Source organism: Nicotiana sylvestris, chromosome 1 (genome assembly GCF_000393655.2).
Source record: "Nicotiana sylvestris chromosome 1, ASM39365v2, whole genome shotgun sequence".
Lineage (NCBI taxonomy): Eukaryota > Viridiplantae > Streptophyta > Magnoliopsida > Solanales > Solanaceae > Nicotiana > Nicotiana sylvestris.
The window spans coordinates 24,232,014-24,254,368 of NC_091057.1; the positions used below are offsets into that span (position 1 = coordinate 24,232,014).

At 36.1% G+C, this 22,355-nt stretch overlaps 2 protein-coding genes across 2 annotated transcripts; one reads left to right on the plus strand and one right to left on the minus strand.

Annotated features, from left to right (window-relative positions):
• Window positions 1-15,102: 15,102 nt before the first annotated feature.
• On the plus strand, window positions 15,103-16,941 carry LOC104223659 (probable plastid-lipid-associated protein 4, chloroplastic). Its single transcript, XM_009775129.2, has 2 exons — window positions 15,103-15,429; window positions 16,327-16,941. Exons 1-2 carry the CDS (start codon window positions 15,133-15,135, stop codon window positions 16,750-16,752), a joined length of 723 nt encoding a protein of 240 aa, XP_009773431.1. The 5' UTR covers window positions 15,103-15,132; the 3' UTR covers window positions 16,753-16,941.
• Window positions 16,942-17,439: 498 nt separating this feature from the next.
• Window positions 17,440-19,306, minus strand: LOC104223658 (germin-like protein subfamily 1 member 17). The gene is made up of 2 exons (XM_009775128.2): window positions 19,109-19,306; window positions 17,440-18,340 (listed from the first exon to the last, which is right to left on the minus strand). Exons 1-2 carry the CDS (start codon window positions 19,230-19,232, stop codon window positions 17,790-17,792), a joined length of 675 nt encoding a protein of 224 aa, XP_009773430.1. The 5' UTR covers window positions 19,233-19,306; the 3' UTR covers window positions 17,440-17,789.
• Window positions 19,307-22,355: the final 3,049 nt, after the last annotated feature.

The window sequence follows — 22,355 nt, forward strand, 5'->3', positions numbered from 1 at the left end:
AAGGATAAGAAGAGTCTTTGTTTTAGTTTGAAAAACATAAGTTGTTTCATTATTTGTTGAAAAAGGAAAAGGAAAAAAAAAGAGTCTGTTATTTTTAGCTTGGAAAAATAGGCTGTTTTATTTGTTGAAAAGAAAAAATAAAAAAAGAGTCTTGTTTCTAAAATAGTTTTTATTCGCTTAAGAAATGCCAAAAATGAAAATGGAAAAGAATCATGTTTTAAAATAGTTCGGTTAATTTGCCCGAACTACGCGGGTTTGACTCTCACCGGATGTGAGATACGTAGGCAACCCTCATCGGGTCCAACCCCCCTTTTGCTAAAAAAGCCAAAAAATAAATAAAAAAACAAACAAAAAAAAACATGTCAAGATTTTTAATTTTGTCATAAATAAGTCGGGTGATGTCCAACTTCCCCTTTTACAAAACAAAATAGCAAAAATATATATGTCAAATTTCTAAGAAGTCGGGTGACGCTGTTTTATCAAGACATAGCCGAATGTTCCCGAAGGGGACGCCGGAAGGCTGACTTTGCATAAACAGCCACTTTTGGGGTCATGTTTAGGATTTTTGGTCTAGTTGACCCACACAGCCTTAAAAATCTTCGCCCCCGAGGTGCTGAAGGGCCGTGTTTACAACACCCGGTTTTTATTGTAATTTGAAAAAAAAAACAAAGAGTCAGCGGTTAGGTGAATACCATTTGAATTTTTGGTCAAAATAAAGCCGAGCCAGCTTCGGCCGCGTCTTAAAACCGTTCTTGCAGAAATAGCCTTAGAGTATCTTTCAATCGTCAAAAGGTTATTTTCGTAAAAGAACGGACAAGTTTGTAAAGTGTCAAAATAATCCTCCCCGGCCTCAAAATTCATGTGAGATTTGGAAGGGGGCACATTTGCAAAAATAGCCGTTTGGTTGCATTTGTCAAACGGGGAAAGGAAGCTGGCCTTTTTTTTTGATGTTATAAATCTTTTGGCTAGAATATATGGGTTGTTTGATTTTTGAGTTTGTTGGTCATCTTTCAACCTTTGAAACCCAGTTTATTTTATTATGAAAATTGATAAAAAAAATGTGTCTCATTGTTGTTACCTTTCATTTGGTCCGAACTACGCAAGGTCTGATTCATGCGGGGTCATGATACGTAGGCAATCTCCATAAGATTCGACCACCACTGAAAAAGAAAAAAAAGGGAAGAAAGAAAAATAAAGGAAAGCGCAAGTGCATTGCATCTCTGATAGAACGGTTTAACTGCTTAGGTGCATTGCATCTCTAATATATGATTATCTGTCAAATGCCCTGACACTAACGTGATGGCTTCCCTTTGCTGTGTTCATATATAGAAAAGTGGTTGGTTGTGGTAACTCCTCCCTGCAAAGCAAATGACACAGAACCTCAGAACAGGGTGGGTCGGTACTGATGACCGACAACAATTGGTCGAACAGAACAACGGGTTGGTAGAAGAAGTGAAAATGCTGAGACAACATGTGGCAGACATGTATCAGGCATGGATAACTGGGAAAGCACCACCCCCACCACCGCCAAGCTTTTCAAACTCTGGCATTACCCATCCCCCATACTCTCCATCCCAACCCACTTATGACAGCTTTCCTAGCTACCCGAGTAGCTCCATCACTCGTCCACGCTACTCCCCTCCCCAATGCTACTTCTCTCCACGAGATTCCCAAAGACGGGCTTCACTTTCCAAATACCCAGCTCCACAGAAGGCCTATCCACCCTCACAAGCCTACCGGAAGCCCCCTGGATCAGGTTTCCGGCCCAATCAAGCATTTAGGAACGAAAGGTTGCTGAAACGAGGAAAGGCTCTCACCCCTATCGGAGTATCTTATGCAAGTCTGTTTGAAAGGCTAAAGCATGCTGGCTCGATTGAGCCACTCCCCGCATGTACTCCAAATCCACTTGCAAGGAGCTTTGATCCGGCAGCGCGATGCGCCTACCACTCCAATGTCATAGGGCACAACATTGAGAGCTGTCATAGTTGGAGAAGGGAAGTAGAGAAAATGATCCAAGAAGGGCGGGTTGTGATTAATAACAGTGACATGGTGCACTCGAGCCCCCTCGAGAACTTGCCGACGGATATTGATGATATTGAAGCTGGTAATGGTCTTGACAGTATCGATGCAAAGCTCAGTGGCTAAGATGCCAGTCTTGATAAAGTGGAAGGACGCTCTGTTCCTTGGTTAACAAGAGAGAAGCTTGTGGTGGCTTATTTTGTTGACATTTATGTTGTTTGGATTATTAGGGTTATAAGTCGGATATTGTCTTGTCCAGTTTGTTTTAGGATTTTGTTCTGGATTGTTTTGTTTGTTTTGTTATTTAAACCATTTCACCGGTAGTCTAATACAAAATCCGGTCTTTCTTTATTTCCAGTCATCTCTTTGTTTGGTCCTTTTATCATTTTTGTTCAGTGCCGATTCTAGTGACATGACATGCGCACACAGTTTGGGCTTAACCTTAAAAGTTAATCGTAAAACCCTGGAAAGGCGATCAGACCATTTAAAGGAAATAAGAACGGTTTGGGATTATTTGAAGCCCGAGTCATGTGGAACTGGGGCAAATTAAACACAAAGAAAACCGTTAAAATCAAGATTCTCCAAATTGGCGTGAGGGTCATTCATGATAATGAGAGTGTCGCCCAACGATGTTTTAGAAATAACAAAGGGAAAAGCAAATGTTTAACATAATTGTCAAGCCCAGCACCGTCGGAAGAGACTATAAATCTATTGTTTGTTGTGTTGTTTGCATTTGGCATGTTTTGAAGACTGGAATGACGAAGGCATTTTGTTCTGCTACCTAAACACTTTATCCTTCGTTACCCCTCTTGAGCCTTACTTATTTTTCTTTCAAACCCCTCGTTCGGAATCAGTAAAAACGACTAGAAAACGCGAGCATGGCATGAAAACATGAAAAAAAAGAGAAGAAAAAAGAAAGAAAAAAAAAGAAAAAAAGAAAACAACAAAACAAAAAAGAAAAGAAAAGAAAAATGATAAAAAAACAAAAGAAAGTCAAATGAAAAAAGAGGAATTGGGAACTACGTTTGACCTGATTCCTCAAAGAGGATACGTAGGCGCCTCACGGCTCGGTCATAGGGTGCATAGTGTGCATGGTGTGCATAGTGTAACAAAAAATTTAAAAAATATATATAATAATAAATAATCCCCAAGCAAGAAACTGGGGCAAAGGTTGCGCTTGTTGTAAACAAATATGATTTCGAAGGTTGTAATTTTGAACCCCAAATTTGATTTGTTTTTGAGCCTTTAATACCCTTTCTTTCTAAGCCTATCCAAAAAACCCACATTACGGTCCAAAGAAAGACCTTCTGACCAGTCTGCAAAAGATGCCAAGTCAGACAAATGAGAGTCTTACCGGCGAACATAACATTCTGTCCCACAGCAGAAAGGACTCTAATCTCCAGCAGAGAGAGTCATACCGGCAACACTCCAAATCCCCAGCTGGAAAGTGATACAAATGAGAGAGTCTTATCGGTGAAAATCTTCACGGACACCATAAGGCGATGAAAGCTGAGAGAAAAACCAAAATGAGAGAGACTTGATAGTGAAAACCCTTCGGGCACTACAAGTCGAATAAGATTGAGAATCAGATGGGGAATTGCCAATTGAAGGTCTTGAAAGACGATTGACGACGGAAGATAGGCCACAAATGCATGCCATGACCATTAGAGTCGGTGTCTGCGTTTGATAGGTTTTTATTTATAGTTTCTTTTGTTACAGAGTCATCTTTTTCATTTGTCTTTTATTCTGTTCCTTTTTTTATCTTTTTCCTTTCATAGAAAAACTCCCCAATAGAGTCTGTCTGGTCAAAACAAGTGTGAATTGACTTCAAAATATGCCATCAGCTTTCCAATTATGCAAGATAAGATCTGACTAGTACATCCAAGTGGTATAGTCAGCGAGGAACAAACGCGAGGCCAGTGTCAAAAAAAGATATCCCCAGCAAAAGGGAATTGACAAAAGGATTGACAAGTGTCAAGAGGGATACCCTTGCCGAAATCAAAGGTTATAAACCTCAAGGCCAAGGCCCGTTGAACAAAGCAAGGAGAGCAGTGAGCATGATTTGGGGAAATTCATACTAGACTAAAAGGTCGGGGAAATGCCAGTTTCCGAGCTATGCCACAAAAGAAGAGGGATATCCCCAGCAGAAAGGGATTATCCCCAGCAAATAATATCATCCCCAACAAGTTGTGGAGCGCAGAGCAAGGAAGGAGAAAAGGAAAAGCCATCCCAGTAGGAGTATCACAACCAACCACCACGTTTTAAACTAACAAATTTTGTTTGATTTGAAACAGGTAAAGGAAATGGCATTGATGACAGAAATGCATGCCATAAGGGAGACTGTCAAACTGGGGCAGAAAATTTTCCTTTCATTTGGAAAATTTTCTGGAAGTCAGGTACCCATTCGAGGAAGAATAAAGATAGCACCAGTCTCAAGGGAAGTGGTATTTGAACCAGTGTTGCCCCAACATAATAAGTTTAAATGGAGGAAGTATTCCCCAGCAGACAGAATAAAGGGATGACACTTGTGCTCAGAAAAGCAAAAAGCCATTATCATCCCCAGCAGCTTCCAGAAGAATGAAGCATCGACTTGAAGGGATAAAATTCCCCAGTAGCGTTATCCTCAACAACGTTATCCCGAGAAGATAATACTTTTATCCCCAGCAGTGTTTGAAAAAAAACAAAAAAAAAGGAAAAAAAAAAAGAAAAAAGAAAAAAAATTGAATTTGAAGGAGGGGAAGAAGGGAGACTTCCCTAGTAGTATTATCCCCAGCAATCAGGCGTCCACCTGGAGAACAAGGAAGAGCAGTTGGAGTATTAGCAATCAAGCGTCCACCTGGAGAACAAGGAAGAGCAGTTGAAGTATCAGCAATCAGGAGCCCACCTGGAGAATAAGGGAATACAATGGAAGTATCAGCAATCAGGAGCCCACCTGGAGAATAAGGGAATACAATTCAAATTTTAAGTAATCAGGAGCCCCCCCTGAAAAATAGAATGGTGATTTGTTGGTTGAAGTTGGGAGCCTGCCCATATAACAGAGGAATACATTCAGTCTTTTCATTTAAAAAAAAACGAAAAAAGAAAGAAAAAGGGGGAAGTAGTTTGCAGAGGAATGAAACATCCTACTCAAAAGGAAGTAATTTTGGAAGGAGTAAGATAACATATTTACTCAGCAGAGTTATCCACAGCAGTGTTATCCCCAGTGGATCATCGAGATGTAGAAGCATCCTCGACAGAGTTTCGGGCAACCCAGAGTGGGTAAGGAAGAAAAGGAAAAGTCATCCCCAGCAAAATAATCCCCAGCAGTTTCGAGGGAAGACAACACAGGTAAGTAAATAATTCAGGAAGAAGGAAATGGTTCACGCATAGGAGAGGCATTTCCTCCTAAGTCTAGTTTCACCCATAGGAGATGCATTTCCTCCTAAGTTTACTTTTACCCCATAGGAGATGCATTTCCTCCTAAGTTTAGTTTTTACCCATAGGAGATGCATTTCCTCCTAAGTTTGTTTTAGTTTCACCCATAGGAGATGCATTTCCTCCTAAGTTTGTTTTTACCCATAGGAGATGCATTTCCTCCTAAGTTTGTTTTAGTTTCACCCATAGGAGATGCATTTCCTCCTAAGTTTGTTTTTACCCATAGGAGAGACATTTCCTCCTAAGTTGTTGTTGAACCAATAGGAGACGCATTTCCTCCTAAGTTTAGTTTCACCCATAGGAGAGGCATTTCCTCCTAAGTTTAATTTTTACCCATAGGAGAGGCATTTCCTCCTAAGTTTAGTTTCACCCATAGGAGAGACATTTCCTCATAAGTTGTTGTTGAACCAATAGGAGAGGCATTTCCTCCTAAGTTTAGTTTAACCCATAGGAGAGGCATTTCCTCCTAAGTTTGTTTTCACCCATAGGAGAGGCATTTCCTCCTAAGTTTAGTTTCACCCATAGGAGAGGCATTTCCTCCTAAGTTTGTTTTACCCATAGGAGAGGCATTTCCTCCTAAGTTTATTTTACCCATAGGAGATGCATTTCCTCCTAAGTTTCTTTTAGTTTCACCCCATAGGAGATGCATTTCCTCCTAAGTTTAGTCTTACCCATAGGAGAGGCATTTCCTCCTAAGTTTATTTTACCCATAGGAGAGGCATTTCCTCCTAAGTTGTTGTTGAAATCAGGAGTCCGCCTGGAGAACAGAGACATACTTTTCAAGTTTGACGTCAGGAGCCCGCCTGAAGAGAGGAAAGGCGTTTTTAAAAGTTGTTGAAATCTTGCCAACCTAAAGAAAGGAATGGCGATGTATTGTTTGAAGTCAGGAGCCCGCCTGAAGAGAGGAATGGCGATTATTTTCAAAGTTGTTGTCAGGAGCCCGCCTGAAGAGAGGAAAGGCGTTTTTAAAAGTTGTTGAAATCTTGCCAACCTAAAGAAAGGAATGGCGATGTATTGTTTGAAGTCAGGAGCCCGCCTGAAGAGAGGAATGGCAATTTATTTTCAAAGTTGTTGTTGAAGTCAGGAGCCCGCCTGAAGAGAGGAAAGGAGTTTATTTTAAAAGTTGTGTATTTGAAGTCAGGAGCCCGCCTGAAGAGAGGAATGGCGCTTATTTTTAAAAGTTGTTGTTGATGTGGGGAGCCCGCCCAGATAACAGAGGAATACATTTCAGTCTTTTCATTTCAAGCATTGAAGTTGGGAGCCCGCCCATATAACAGAGGAATACATTTCAGTCTTTTCATTTCAAGCATTGAAGTTGGGAGCCCACCCAGATAACAGAGGCATACATTTCAGTCTTTACATTTCAAGCATTGAAGTTGGGAGCCCGCCCAGATAACAGAGGCATACATTTCAGTCTTTACATTTCAAGAGTTGAAGTTGGGAGCCCGCCCAGATAACAGAGGCATACATTCAGTCTTTAATTTCAAGTGTTGAAGTTGGGAGCCCGCCCATAGAACAAGAGGCATACATTTCAAGATCAAGTCAGAGGACAATAAAACAGAGGGTTACAATAGGAATCCCCAGCAGGAAACAATAATATTCCCCGGCACCAGGAAACAGAAGGTTGCAACAAGAGGTCACAGTACAAACTCAAGTACATGTGTCAAAAGAAGAAAAGCACCGGAAGAAATGCAAGCAGACAAGGAAGCAAGGCAACAAAAACAAATTGTACTCTAGCCTAGCTTCTTGTTTTCTTTTAAGCAAGGTGTAACAAGGAGATCGGAAAGCAGTAGTAATAGCATGCAACAACAGTAACATTCGCAGTCTCACGGTAGTCCCAGCTACCAAAAACTTCCCGAACTACATTGACCTGATTCCTGTTTAGCCCAGGATATGTAGGAAACCTTTGAAGCAAAGGTTCGGTCAAATCTTTTTCAAAAAATGCTTCACACGGAGTACTCGGATGGGCAAAAATCGCTCGCTTTATCTTTGCACGAAAACCCTTCGTGTCTTCGGGCAAAGAGGGGCAGCTGTAAGCACGTGATTTTTGCCCTATATGAGAATTACTCCCAAAAAATTCAAAAATAAAATGATTTTCTTTGGTGTGCAATTTTGTGATATTTTGTGATATTTTGAATAATTATTTGTATTTGTCTATGCGTGTTTATTTGCTAAATTAATAAAAAATACAAAAATATGTCGCATTTTGCATGTAGGATTTAATTCTACAATTGTTAGTAATTAAATTTGTTTTACAAAAATTAAAAAAACTACAAAAATAGGCATCGTTTGCATTTTTAGCATTTAATGTCCAAATATACAATTTTATGCTTAATTATTACTTAATTGGGCGTTAATTGATATTGGGAGTTAATTTGCGCTTTTATAACTTAATTTAATTCTTAATAATAGTTTAAGTATTTTTATAATTTAGTTTTAGAGAAATAAAAGAAGAAAAGAGAGCGAAAATATAAAGAAAGTCGGAATTGGGCCTCTTCTTCGATTTCAAGCCACAGGCCCAAAAAATGGCCCAACCTTCCCTACGACCCAGTCCATTTCGAACTGGGTCAACCCAGTCCATAACCCAACACCCCTATTATTTTACAAACAAAATAAAATAAAATAAAAAGGAAGAAAAAACCCTAAAAAGACCTAAGTCATCCGCCCCCCCCCCCCCACTTTTGCTTCTTCTTCTCCAAAGTTTCTCTTTAGCATCAATGGCTTCCCCCTCAAAGCTCAACCATGGCTGCCCTTTCCCCCTCACCCTCATGCCAAACACACACGTCAACACATACACACACATATACAACGGAAAAAGCACACACGCAGCGGCTGCTCTTCTTCGTTCTTCACTCCAAACGACTATCATCGTCATGCCACTGTTGCTTCGTTTTCTTCCAGCTGCTGCTGGCACGCGTCGACACTGCTGCTGCTCGACACCCCACTGCTGCTGCTGTTCAACGTCGACCAAACGCTATTGCTTCACCATAGTCCGTTGACAAAGCTCCTTCGTCGCCGCTGCTTCTCCTCCTTCCTCCGCCGCTGCTTCTGCTTCTCGATGTCGTGCTGCTGCTGCTCGTCGCAGCAGGTGTTGCACGGACTGCTGCTGCTGCTCGTCGCGGCAGTAGCTGCGGGCTGCTTCTACTTCTTCTTCGTCTTCGTCGTCCTTCGTTCGAGCTTTGGTCGAGGCTCGGACAGATTTGTTTACAATCAAAGTTCGTCGTTGTTCATCTTAGGTTAGTTGTTCTAAGTTTTATTTTTGTTCATATTTTTGTTGGATATTTTCCGGATCCAAAATCGTTAAATGATAATCCTTGTCTTGTTCGTTGATTCATCGTTGAAATAATTTTCTAGTGTGTTCATGTTGTTTTGTTAAATTAATTTTCAGATTTCAAAATAGAAGTTTAATTAGTTGTTTTCATATTCATTTCATGTTTGTATTATTGTTTAAGTGAATATTTGTTAGTTTGATGTTTGTTAGATTCAAATTGAAATTTAATTAACTATTTCTTCAATTTGTTTCATGAGTTTATGTATTGTTAGAAATTGTTAATATTGTTAAGTTCAAGCTTAAGTTCATAATTGTTTATTCGTCGATCTTGTTATTTGTCTAAAAGAATTTAGTTGTGTTAAAGGAAATATATTGATTTAATCGTTTAATCCGTCATGTTTGTTGTGTTAAAATAGATTCATTCATGTTCATACTTTGTTTGGATGGTCTTGAATCCGAATTTTGTATAGTTTGATTTCTTGTTTATCATTTATGATTATTTCTTGAATTTGTCTCATAAAGTTTAATATAGGAATTGTTGGTTGTAATGTTGTTAGAATTGATTTTAAGTTCAATATGATTGAAGTTAGAAATCTAAATATACTTGTTTGTTGTAGTTGTTGAATCCGAAAATAGGATTGTTTGTTGCTAAAATATTGTTCAATCAAATTTTAGTTGTTCTTTGTTGTTCAATTTGTGTTCATGTGATTTGTTGTTGAAATGTTGTTAAAATCGTGTTCATGTGATATTGTTGTTATGATGTTCATCCGTGTTCATATTGTTGTTTGAACATTGTTAGAAATTGATCATATTGTCTATATTTTGGTTAAGTTTGATTAATTGATGTGTTATAGCTGATGGGTAGTTTGGTAATTTATAGTACTTTCGGGGGTAAAATAGTAATTTGCAATAGGGTCAGAGGGGTAGTTTAGGAATTGTACATTTTGTAATTGTTTATATGAAGCATGGGGGACAAAATAAAATGGGGTGGGTTGTGATATGGTTATTTAATATAAAGGGGGGACAAGATTTAATTTAAAGGGGGAATCTTGCATTATTTTATGTTAGGCATGAGGGACAAAATGAAATGGGGTGGTGTGATATGTTTATTTAATGTAATGGCGATGAGTGGGAAGATAACGGGTTGGGTAGAGAAAAAGTGTTGATTTTAATTAATTGAAAGGTTTATGGGATGAGTTATAAGAAGAAGTCTTGAACACAAGACAAGAGAACAGAGAGAACAGATAAGAGAAAAATACACAGATACGAGAGAGAGAAACAAATCTGAAAATAAGAGAGAGAAAAGGGCTGAACATTTAAGAGATAAAAATTCCGAAAAATATTTAAGCTTTCAAATAAAAAAAACCTAAAAAAAACATTCTGCTTTCTTTGTTTGAAATCAGAATTAATTGTTGTTTCATCAAAGCTGGAAGCTTTTATTTTTTTTGGGGATTACTACTCCACCGGTCTGTTACTGGGTTGTTACTGTTGCTGGGCTATTGTTGCTGTGTTGTACTGATTTTACTGCTGCTGCTGATTCTCATATTCATTTTCTTTTGCTTCCAATATCAGGTACACAACTGAAAAGCTGGTTATTGTAATCCGAAATATGAAGCGTGAATACATATGAAGAATGAAAATTTGAAGTTTTAATTTCGTTTTTTTTTCTTTGTTCCTTTTGTTGATTGTATTTAAGCTATTTCATGAATTACTAAATAATAACTGGAATAAGAAAATAATATCATAAGTTAGTCTGTAATAAATCGGTTCGGCAAAATAGGTTAATTCACTAGTTATGAAGGCTTCAAGATTATAGGTTGATCATGAACAAGTAGCTAAATTTAGCTAAGACACGATTTTAAATTAAACATCGTAAATTAGGCATTAAGGCATGACTTGAGCTTAAGCAATATTAGAAGAACGTTTAAGTCTAATAAACTTTCTAATAAGCTTTAGTAATTATGGTTAAATTTAGTTTCAAATGATTGTGAATAATTAATCTCAATAATATTTTTTTAAAAATAACAATGCTGAGTTTTAATCTAGCTATATTTGTTTATTTTGAATATTAGTTGTTGAATTTTTATTTAATTTATAATTTTCGAAATTAAGAATAAAATTCCTTTTTCATCAATATTTGTATTAACCAAGCAATTAGCGTGTCATGTTTTCTTAAATAATAATAATAATAAAAAAAACGTAATTAATTAGGATTTTCTTTATTCATTTTAGAGACTAATTTTAAATAGCAAAATGTAGTCGCTTTAAGATTTATCCATTTAGGAAAATAAATGAGATGAGCCTCGCTTAATAAAATGTATAGATTGCGGGGCCCTCAATAAATGTACATTTAATTGCTTAGAATTAAGGAGGAGTCGTTTTAGCAAATTTCACGGCCCTACCCCAAAGTAATAAATCGCTAATTGCTTTAGGCGCGATATAATAATAATACATTCTTAAACACGGGTATGCATTTATGCGACCCAAATCCAAATCCCAAAACATTGAATAAAAATACGTTCCGGATCGTGGATGCATTTTATGTGACCCAATCCAAAGACATGTTTTTAAACGATGTTCACATTCTTTAAAAAATATAATAATGTAAGCGGTAAAAAGATAAAACTTGCACATGAGTCCATATTTGTATAAAATCAGATAATCAAGCCAGATATAACAGTTGAGCGACCGTGCTAGAACCACGGAACTCGGGAATGCCTAACACCTTCTCCCGGGTTAACAGAATTCCTTATCCGGATTTCTGGTGCACAGACTGTAATACAGAGTCATTCTTTTCCTCGATTCAGGATTAAAATAGGTGACTTGGGACACCCTAAATCTCCCAAGTGGCGACTCTGAAATAAAGAAATAAATCCCGTTTCGACTGTCCTTTAATTGGAAAAAACTCCCACGCACCCTCGCGGGGGCAGAAAAAGGAGGTGTGACAAGGAGTATATTTAAACGAGACTTTTTAGTTATTTTTCACTTTTCAAAACCCTAAAACATAAGAAGAGGCGATTTTTCAAACACTCTTTCTTCTCCCAAAATACTAGTAAGTGATTTTTAACTTATTTCTCTCACTCCTTAACTTCTTTTAATAAGATTTCATCCTAGAATCTAGGGTTTCATGGTGGAATTGGGAATTTCGGGTAAAACTTAAGAATATTGAAATTTGGGGATTTAGATCTCAAATTGACGTCGAATTCCAAAATCAATTATATATTCGGGGTCGTGGGTGAATGGGTAATCGGGTTTTGGTACGAATTTCGGATATGGACCAAGCGGGCCTGAGGTCAATTTTTAACTTTTTGGGGAAATAATTGAAAAACCTATTTTCATGCATTAGAATTGATTCATTTAGAGTTTATTGATATCGTTAAGTAAATTATGGCTAGATACAAGCGAGTTGGCGGTGGAAACAAGAGGTAAAGCGGTAGTTGAGGCTTTTATTGTATTCGTGGCATCGAGGTAAGTGTTTGGTCTAACCTTAACTTGAAGGATTATGAGTTGAGTCTTATTTGCTATGTGTTAATTGTTGAGTACGACGTATAGACATGGTGACGAGTATCTATACGTTGGTTTCAAGCATGTCCGTGAGTCTTATACTATGATTAATGTGACTTTATTTCATATTGTTCCTGCTTTATATGATGATTTCCATTGAGGGATATGATTTGTGGAGGTATTATTGGTAATTGAACATTATAGAGTGTTGGCTCAAGTTGAGAATTGAATTGTTGCATTGTAGAGCGTTGGCTCAAGTTGAGAATTGAATTGTGAGGTAAATGTGGAAAGGAGAAGAGGTTTATGATATTATCTTCCTTGCCGGGATGTTATTTTTTTTGATATTATCTCCCTTGTCGGGATGTTATGATTCATGATATTGTTTCCCTTGCCAGGATATTGTTGTTGTGCTATTGTTCCCTTCCCGGGATTTTATTGTAATCTTATTAATTCCCTTGCCCTTATTGATTTGTGATTGTTGTTTGGGTAAGGAAGAGTGTTAAAGCACGAAGGATGATGCCGTGTATGATATTTGTGAGAGAGTGTAAAGCACGAAGGGTGATACCGTGCCAATATTGTGAGGTAAAGCACGAAGGGTGATGCCTTGCCGCACGATGTACAACTCCGTGCAGATTATATTGATTCTTATGGTGAGGACGAGAGTAAAAGCACGAAGGGTGATGCCGTGAACTTGTCTTTTTTTCCCGATTCTTGTTGGTAATCGAACTTTGGTGATCCTTATATTTATCTGTTGTTCTTCGATTATTTTTTTTGATGTTCCCCGCAACATGTTTCCCCTTCCCATCCTTAACTGTATATTTCTGCCTTTATTTCCGCAGTATATGATTTAACTGCATAGGTTTATTTGGTAGTCTGGTCCTAGCCTCGTCATTACTTCGCCGAGGTTAGGCTAGACACTTACCAGCACATGGGGTTGGTTGTGCTGATACTACACTCTGCACTGTATGCAGATCCCGGAGCACTAGTTTTTGGACCGCAGTGAGGGTGCTGCCTTCAGTCCATTCAGGCGACCCGAGGTAGCCCTGCAGGCGTCCGCAAGCCCTGGCGTCTTCTTCTATCTTTCTATATTGTTTCTTCTATGTATTTCTAAAACAACTTATATTTACCTTTCGAACTCTTATTTGTAGTATTCTTAGACAGTTTGTGACATTGTGACACCAAATTCTGGGTAGAGTTGTACTTAAATTTCCGCAGTGTGTATTAATCTGACTATCAAATTTTGTCTTCCGCACTGTTTTTGTTATTATTATTATTTCCGTTGTTTCTGTTATATTGTTTTGGAATTGCTAAGGGATTAAAAATGAAAATGGTTAAACAATTGGACTATTTGGCTTGCCTAGCTTTCACTAGCAGGCGCCATCACGACTCTCGAGGGTGGAAAATCCGGGTCGTGACACATAATATTCTTGTAATCTACTTTTAATTAACCCATATCAGAAGTCAAATTAAACAAAATACCTGACATTTGTAGTGAATGTTCTGCTGAAAAATTTCCAAATAGGGCATTCAATAATATATCACACAAATTAATAGAGAAATAATTTCATTTATATCAGATTTATTATTATGGTATAATTTTACATGACTACTATGAAAAAATTCAAGTGGCACTATATGGAATTGTATTAACAGTCTCTAATAGTAACTTAATTGTAGCCGTTTAACAATTGGAGGTCGTGAATCTTGTTTAATTTCTTAAAACTTGGTAGATGATGTATTAATTCCAAAAACTTAGAATGAGTGTTAACGTAATTAACTAAGATTTACATTGTTATTTTAATCTAGTATTAATTCCAGTTATTTACGTCTTGTAATTCAATATTCGTCTTCGATCTTGTGACTTAATTAATGTCAAAAAGGAAAAAATTGAATTAAGTTGACATTCTTATAAATCAACATTTGATCCTTAATCCTTAGCTTCATTTATTTACAAAAACAAATACTGGTAATTTATCTTATTAGTAATAAAATTAATTAGCATATATCGATTTCAAAAAGAAAAAAAATAGTCAAATATCCCTTCAGCGCAGCTATAAGATGATCCTGTCATTTTTTGTTTATATTTTTTAAGCATTATTGATTTAATAAAGTAAATAAAAAATATAATAAAGAAAGTATTAGTATAAAATGGATCAAGCCATTGAAACTTCACCTATACACATGGCATCATCTAAGTAGTCCATTAAAAATTACTGGACATCACATAACTGGAGGGGATCCTATCCCGTTTGACAGATATAGTGGCGAGTAATTCTTTTCTTCTTCTTTTCTTTTTACACTCCTTTTATCATTAAATTTTTCAAAGCAGATAATGATTAGTAGTGAAGTCAGAAATTTTACTAAAGTATAGCAAAATATAATGAATTAAACACACAAAAAAATTAAGACGATTTAACATATAATATAATACTAAAATAAAAAAATTTACATAGCCAGAATGTAATTTTCCAGCAAAATGATGTCAATTTACACCCCTTAACGGGCTTAACCTAAGGTGGCTCCTCCACGAAATATGATGTTTGGGAACAAGGGTTGATCTAGTGTAAAGGCTTACGGGTTTATGTGAACGCAGTAACTTTTGCGTAGATCTTGTATATGAAGAAAAAAGTTTATTAAAAATATTAAAATATTTAACTTAAACTCAATTTGTTGATCCAGTTATCATGTATATTAATTTGAGATTATTATAAAAACTCATAAGCTTAAAATTTTAAATCTGCCAATTCGTTTGGAAAGGGTTAATCCAACAATTTCAATGAATTGATTGTAAAAAGAAATTGTCATTAAAATGAAGGACAAATGCAGGATTTAATCGAAAATCGTATAGCCACAAATCCAATGGTCCAGTAGGGGCAAATACTTAAATACATGAGCTAAGTGAATACTCATTTGCACCACTTCCTATGGCCTTATCCTCGCTACTATCCCCTTCACCAACTCATGTTTCTTCAACCTCCACACAATCTATTCCCAAGCTTTACCACTACTGTCATTCCATCTCTTTTTCTTTCCAAAATACTCCTTTCACCTCCTTTCCAAGTCCGCAAAATCAAAAATGGCGGACCAGTGTTTCTTTCTTCCCTGCTTTCTTCAACAAGACCAAAGACCCTACACCCATTAAACAAGAGCTTCTTGAGGCCATTGCCCCTCTTGATCGTGGCGCTGAAGCCACTCCTGAAGACCAGGAAATAATTGATCAGGTTTGCTTAATTACTACTCCCTCCATCCTAATTTATATGACACATTTTACTTCGAAATTCAAATTATACCAAGTTTGACCAATATTTTGAGATGTAATTTTTTTTAAATATATTGATACGAGAAGAAATGCAACTTATACTCCATCTGTTTTGAACTTTTTCGGTACAAATGTCCAATATTGACTAATTTTCCATGAGAATTTGGTCATAAATACTTTTTTGAAATAAAATTTACATATTTAAAAATTAAATAAAAAATACTACTATAAGCTACCATAGTCAGATATTGAAAATATCAAAAACTATTTGTTAAAAAATAGTCAAAAAAATCTTGTTTGACTCTCCAAATAATAATAGGTTCATTCTTTTTCAAATGGAGGGATTAGTACTTTTCATATAGTTTTTAAATATATAAATTTTAATTTCAAAAAATTGAGTCGAACTAATTTAAGTTTGCTTGAAAATTAATCAAATTGACTCTTGATAAGCGAAATGTATCATATAATTGAAACAGAGGGAGAATGTTCCACTGACTTAGCTTGTTGGTGCGGAGATAAATATTCTAAGCCATACGAGCTGATTGTAGTTCCCATGTTTTCTTGATCTATGTTTAGGACTTGTTCAATGTCTATAGGTAGAGACAGAGCTAACTCAGAATTATAGGCGTTTTAAGTTACTGCATTATAAATTAATAACTTACGTATATTTTTTAAGACAAATACATTATATTATTTGAATCAAATTCATTGGGTTCGGCGGAACCCGAGCGGAAGAGTTCGCTCCGCCCCTGTCTATAAGTTCCGGAAAATGTTAATAAGAGTTAGATTAGCAAAGATGATACTGTGAAATTGTGCACATCATTTCATACTCTGTCCCTTAACATTGTTGTTTGATTAGATTGCTCGCAAACTTGAAGCTTGTAATCCAACAAAGGAGCCTCTCAAGTCAAATTTTCTAAATGGAAAATGGGAACTTATATACACAACATCCATGTCAATTTTACAAACTCAAAGACCCAAGATTTTAAGATCTAGAGTAAATTACCAAGCAATAAATGGAGATACACTTCGAGCTCAAAATATGGAAGGATGGCCATTTTTCAACCAAGTTACTGCAGATTTGACCCCATTGAATTCAAGAAAAGTGGCAGTAAAGTTTGATTATTTCAAAATTGGTGGGATTATACCTGTTAAAGCTCCAGGAAGAGGTCGAGGCGAGCTTGAAATTACTTACTTGGATGAAGAATTGAGAGTATCAAGAGGTGATCTTGGCAACTTATTCATTTTGAAAATGGTGGACCCTTCTTATAGGGTCCCGACTTGAGATTGAATACTCGATTCGGTTTCAATTTATGTGAATTTATTTGTCTGGATACGAAGTTTAAGAAAAAAATAAAGATTTGTAAAACTTGTAGTCCTGAGCAAGCCATAGCATTTGTGTGGCTATAATTCTTTTGAAAGTTTAAAAATGTCAGTATTTGTATGACTATATAAAAGTTTTTCATTGAGGGTAGAACTGAATGTTTAAGTTAAATTGTCTCCAAATTTAAAAAGTGATCATTTTTTTACACCAACAAAAAAAAAAAGATTTAAATAAACTGAAACAGAGTGAATAGTTATCTAGTGTCACAACTTATATCATAAAAGTACTAGTTTGTGCAAATTATTTGAAAAAGTTTCTCCATTTTAATCTATACAGAATTGCATTCGAAGCGAGTAACTCTGAAACGCATAACAAATCTACACTAGTACTCCCTCGTCCCTATTTGTTTGATGCATTTCAAATTTTAAGAGTCACGCGAGTTTTTCTTTGACCATTATTTTTGTATACTCCTTTTGAATATTAAGAATGGAGTATTAATTATTGTGACTTATAGTACTTTTAATGTAGTTTTTAATTAAGTATATTTTTTCAAAAAATTAAAGAGTCCATATCTGAATCCGTGGCCAAATTGAAAAATTTGACTCTCAAACTTCGAAATGCATCAAAAACAAATTGGGACAGAGGGAGTAATATTTAACTATGATTTCAATATTCAAAGTTCAAATGCCAAGGACAAAGGATGGTATCAAAGTAACATCAAGGACATTATTCCAGTTCTCACCTGACCATTATATTCTTCCCTTTATAAGTTATCTCTATCACCCACACAAAGCTGTATAAAGTCTCTCAAACATCACAAAATTGACAATAAAACATATCATAAAACAACCAATGAACTCACACTTTTTTAATAAACTAGCACGTACTACTTATTTTTCTAAGACAGCTATTTCTTAATGTTATTTCTTGGGTGCGATCCTTTCTCGAACCCTGCGTGAAAGCAAGATGACTTGTACATCGACTGTCCGTTGTTTGATCTAGGAGAATAATCCTTGAAGTTGTTCCACCATTTTCTTATCCAATTGGAAGGCTTTGGAAAGAACATCTTCAACAAGAGGTGGATTTGATCCAAAGAGTTCACTAGCAACCACAATAAGCCCAGGATTCTGACTATTCAAAGCACCAAAAACAGTTGCATTAGCATGTCCAACATTATACTGAAAGTGAATAAGTCCTTGTGGAAACACAAATACATCTCCTGGATTCAATATTTTGGTAAAAGAACGAGTTTTTAATGGATTAACAGTGTCAGGAGCCAAAAATCCAACATAAAGAGTACCTTCTAAAACAACAATAATCTCAGTACCACGAGGGTGTGTGTGCGGTGGTATAAGGCCAAACGGTGAAAAATCTGCGCGAAGAATAGAAATGCCAAGAGTGTTAAGTCCTCCAAGTCTATTTACATCTACCACATTTACAGCTGATCCCATTCCTGGTAATGGATTTCCACTAATGTTAAGTCCTGGAAGAAAGAAATCATCTGCTGTCGCGAGTTTTGGATCTTTGCATAATTTTCCATTTACGAATACTGCAAAAATAAAATAGAACAAAATTCAAAGTATATATGTATTAGTGTAAACCAAAATTTAAAGAAAATGAAAAGGAAATAGTTTAAATAGTGTAAATGAATGTTTACAGAAGATCAGGTCACCTAACTAATTAATAACTACAGGACATTTTACGAGACAATTATTTTGTTGATTTCCTACTAAAGAAGCTGGGCAACTTCTATCCGGAGTTTGATCATTGGAAAGAGTCACACCTCACTACATGCACCAATTATATTATGAATGAAATGAGTGAAAATTTTCCTTCCCCGGACCTAATTTGGATAGCTGAGTGGTTAATCTAATTTGGATAGCTGAGTGGTTAATCCTGATCCAACCATTGCCATCAGTTTGAAGATGGAAGGTTGTGCTAAGACTCACGTTGCTACCCAAAGTCGGGTGATAGACATTCATATATTCGCCAAGCACAAGATAAAGGGAAATTTAGGTCATGTTAAAATGCGACTTATGGCATCTAATGGTCAAATGCCTACGTTCAGTTTATCTTTGAAAACTCAAACAGATAGAACAAACGAACTCAGGTGTTTGTTACAAAAGGCGAACATTCCCTTTCTAAACATTAACCCAGATCTTTACGTATAACTATTCATAATAAGTGGAGAAATAAAGTAAGTAATCTGCTACAACATGCATGTTAAAAATATCCCGAGAGCATAATAAAATACTACATCATTAAATCCAAAAGCAATATGAATATAAAGGAGAGGTTTTGCTAAACGGTTATATACCTGCAGACTTGGAGTCACTAACTGCAATACAGAAGTCCTGAAAAGGGCTAGGATCAAAGGAAGAACCAAAAGGAAAAATGAAACCAACGGTGACTAAGATAATTGTGAGGAGGCAAAAATCCATTTTGGATCCAAACAACTTAAGTTTTTTTGAATTAAAACTTCGTTTTGCTTGTGAGAATTCTATAACAGATCACAAGTGATGAAGTGCACTGTAAATTAATCTCAGCCTATTTATAGATAGTTGTCATTTGTCAGCATTGTTCTCCTATAACTTAACAGCTTAACTTTAGAATTAAGTTTCCTAGTCGTTTCTTATTGTAATAAACACTGATTCTTTCTTGAAAATAGCCACCTTATTCATAACTTGTTTTTGACATGTAAACCTCATTCATCTGTTTACCCTTTAAGCTCCCTTAAAATAGAAGAAAACTGAGAAGTTGATATATTACCTTAATACAACATCAAGTTATTCTTCTTGGCTATGTCATGTCGGTAGAGAGAATTAATTAAATTTTACTTTAAGTCTTGGATAAGCTCCCGAAGGAGCACAATAGATGAGTTGATAAGGTAAAATTGCTTATCCTTACATGATATTTACACCAAATCAATAAATATAATATACAAACTTTATTATGCTTGGAAATGTAGCCCCGTGCACTAAGCTCCTGCTATGCGCGACGTCTGGGAAAGGGCTGGACCACAAGGGCCTATTGTACGCAGTCTTATCCTGCATTTCTGCAAGAAGCTGTTTCCACGGATTGAACCCATGACCTCCTGGTCACATGCATGGCAGTAACTTTGTCAGTTACGCCAATGCTCCCTTCAATAAGAACTAAGAAGTGAAGATTTAATAAAACATATGGTCATGCCTGCATCTTTATTTTAACAGTTCAACAGAACTAGTAACTAATTAATTGCACACCACAACTTTCACCACACAGTAGTTGACATCCTGCTGTGTGACCGATAGTGGAGGAGAGTCATTAAAAAGTTTTGTTTAGGAGGAGATTTTTCTCTCGATATTTTTCTTCTTTTATATTAGTTTTATCATATGTAGATCAATTGACCAAATCATTATAAACTATTATGCTTAATTTAGTATATTTTTCTTTTGTCGTCTGATTTATCGTCCACCAAACTTTGTATTGTTAGTTTCCGCATACACCATGTTATTTCGATCCCAACACTGCCGCTGCTAGTAGACAACAACAAAAGCACATGAATATCCAGAATATTAAAATATACCCATCACTGGTCCAAGATCGTATAAAGCTAGTCCGGTATTATCAGAAAGGATAGTCGTTATGCCCCTTCATATATGGCCGACGTTTATGACTTGTTGACTTAAAATAGTTTGACAAAAATATGTTTTTTTTTGGGTTTCTTGAGTATTTGATATTCAATTAAAGGAAACAAAATAAAATGAGAGAACATCGACGAGAAAAGTGAATAATAATTCCTAACAATTGGTGCTAGTTCCAAAATGACTCTTTTTAGAAAGTTTAACTTTGTAATAATGACATATTTTCAAAAATCCATTTGGTAATGAAATTCTTTTATGTTTGCCCAAATAAATCATTGGCGACTTTTCATCGGAAGAGAGAGGCAGCACCAAGTTTGCAATTTCTGAATTTATATGCAGTTAAGATGCTTGATTTTGGATCGTGATAAACTTGATATTAGAGCCCTAGGCTTAAAGTTATGTGAGTCAAAGAATAATGTTTTAGTCTCGTTTATGGATGTATTGAATCTCATACATATACGCGAGAGGCACAACGACATTTAAGAAAGTTTCTCTTCATTGATTCTTTCCCTTGTGCTATAGAACTTGAAGTAAGGAATACGATATCCTTCATTTCCGCGCACGCAAGGGTGGGAACACGTTCATCTGATCAAGTACTAGCGGTTAATGATATATGTTAATTCTAATTCCATAAACATATAGGTATTAGGTTAGCTTGAATAGGTGAATACGGACTCAAAATATTCTTATGAGAAATATTAACCTTATTAACCAATAAATCAGATAAATTAATTAGTCAAATTATGTGAAAAACTCAACAGGATTGTTAGCTGATGACTCATAATACTGAAATATTCTCTCTTACTGAATTCAGTCTCTAAGTTTGCCTACTTGTCTTCGTTAATTGCTTTATTTTAGTATGTTATATTATTTGCAGTTAGTTAGAATCAACAACTTGAGAAACCGTTTGAATAAATAATTCGTTTTAGTTTAATTTAGTTGATAGCTAATAACAAGTCCTCGTGAGAACGATTCTCTACGTACTTATCACTTTATTACTCGTCGCCCGTACATACTTGCGGGTGTATTGGCTGCAAAAATGGTCATACAGTTCAACACTAAATATCATTGAACTTTTATTATTTGTGGAATTGTGGTACATTTGAGAGAATCTAGAAGGTAAAGAGACATATATAGATCTTGTTGGGAATAAACCCCTTACCAAAATAATATTCACGGTAATAAAGCGGAATAATAATGTAGCACCGAGATACGGTAATTAACAAGAATAAAAGAGTAACAATGACACCAAGATTTTTACGTGGAAAACCCTTCTGAATAAGGGAAAAACCACGACCCCGAGAGGAGCAACTGATATCACTATAGTAAGGAATTTTACACTTTGTAGGTCGGAGATAAATACTCCAAAGACCACTACAACACTCAAAAGAAATAACCCTCTTTTGATATTCCCACCTCACTACAATATCGCTCACTCTCTATTTTCCTCACAGACTATTTTCTTATACCTTGTCTGTGAAACCTCACTCTTTCTTTCTCTCTTTGTTGGTGTGTAGAAATGAGAGTTGAAGCTCTCCTTTTATAGCCAAAGCTTCACTCTCTAAAGCCTACCATATTTGACAATTTACACACACTTTTCACAATTCAACAAAGTTGGCTACCAAACCAAACTAATTCAACAAGGTTGGCTACCAACCAAACCAAGTCAACAAGGTTGGCTACCAAACCAAAGAAAACTTTTATTAGGCACATGTCTAATACTTCTTCAATGAGATGGACATCATCAATCTCCCCCTCCAGTCTCATTCATCTAGAGGAGGTAGCACTGTCTTCTAGTTTGAGTGCATGCCGACAAGTTCTTTGCATAGCTCGAACTTGTTCCTTGGTACCACCTTGGTCAGCATATCTGCGGGATTCTCACTTGTAGAAATCTTCAAGACTTTTAGAGATTCATTATCTACCATTTCTCGAATCCAATGA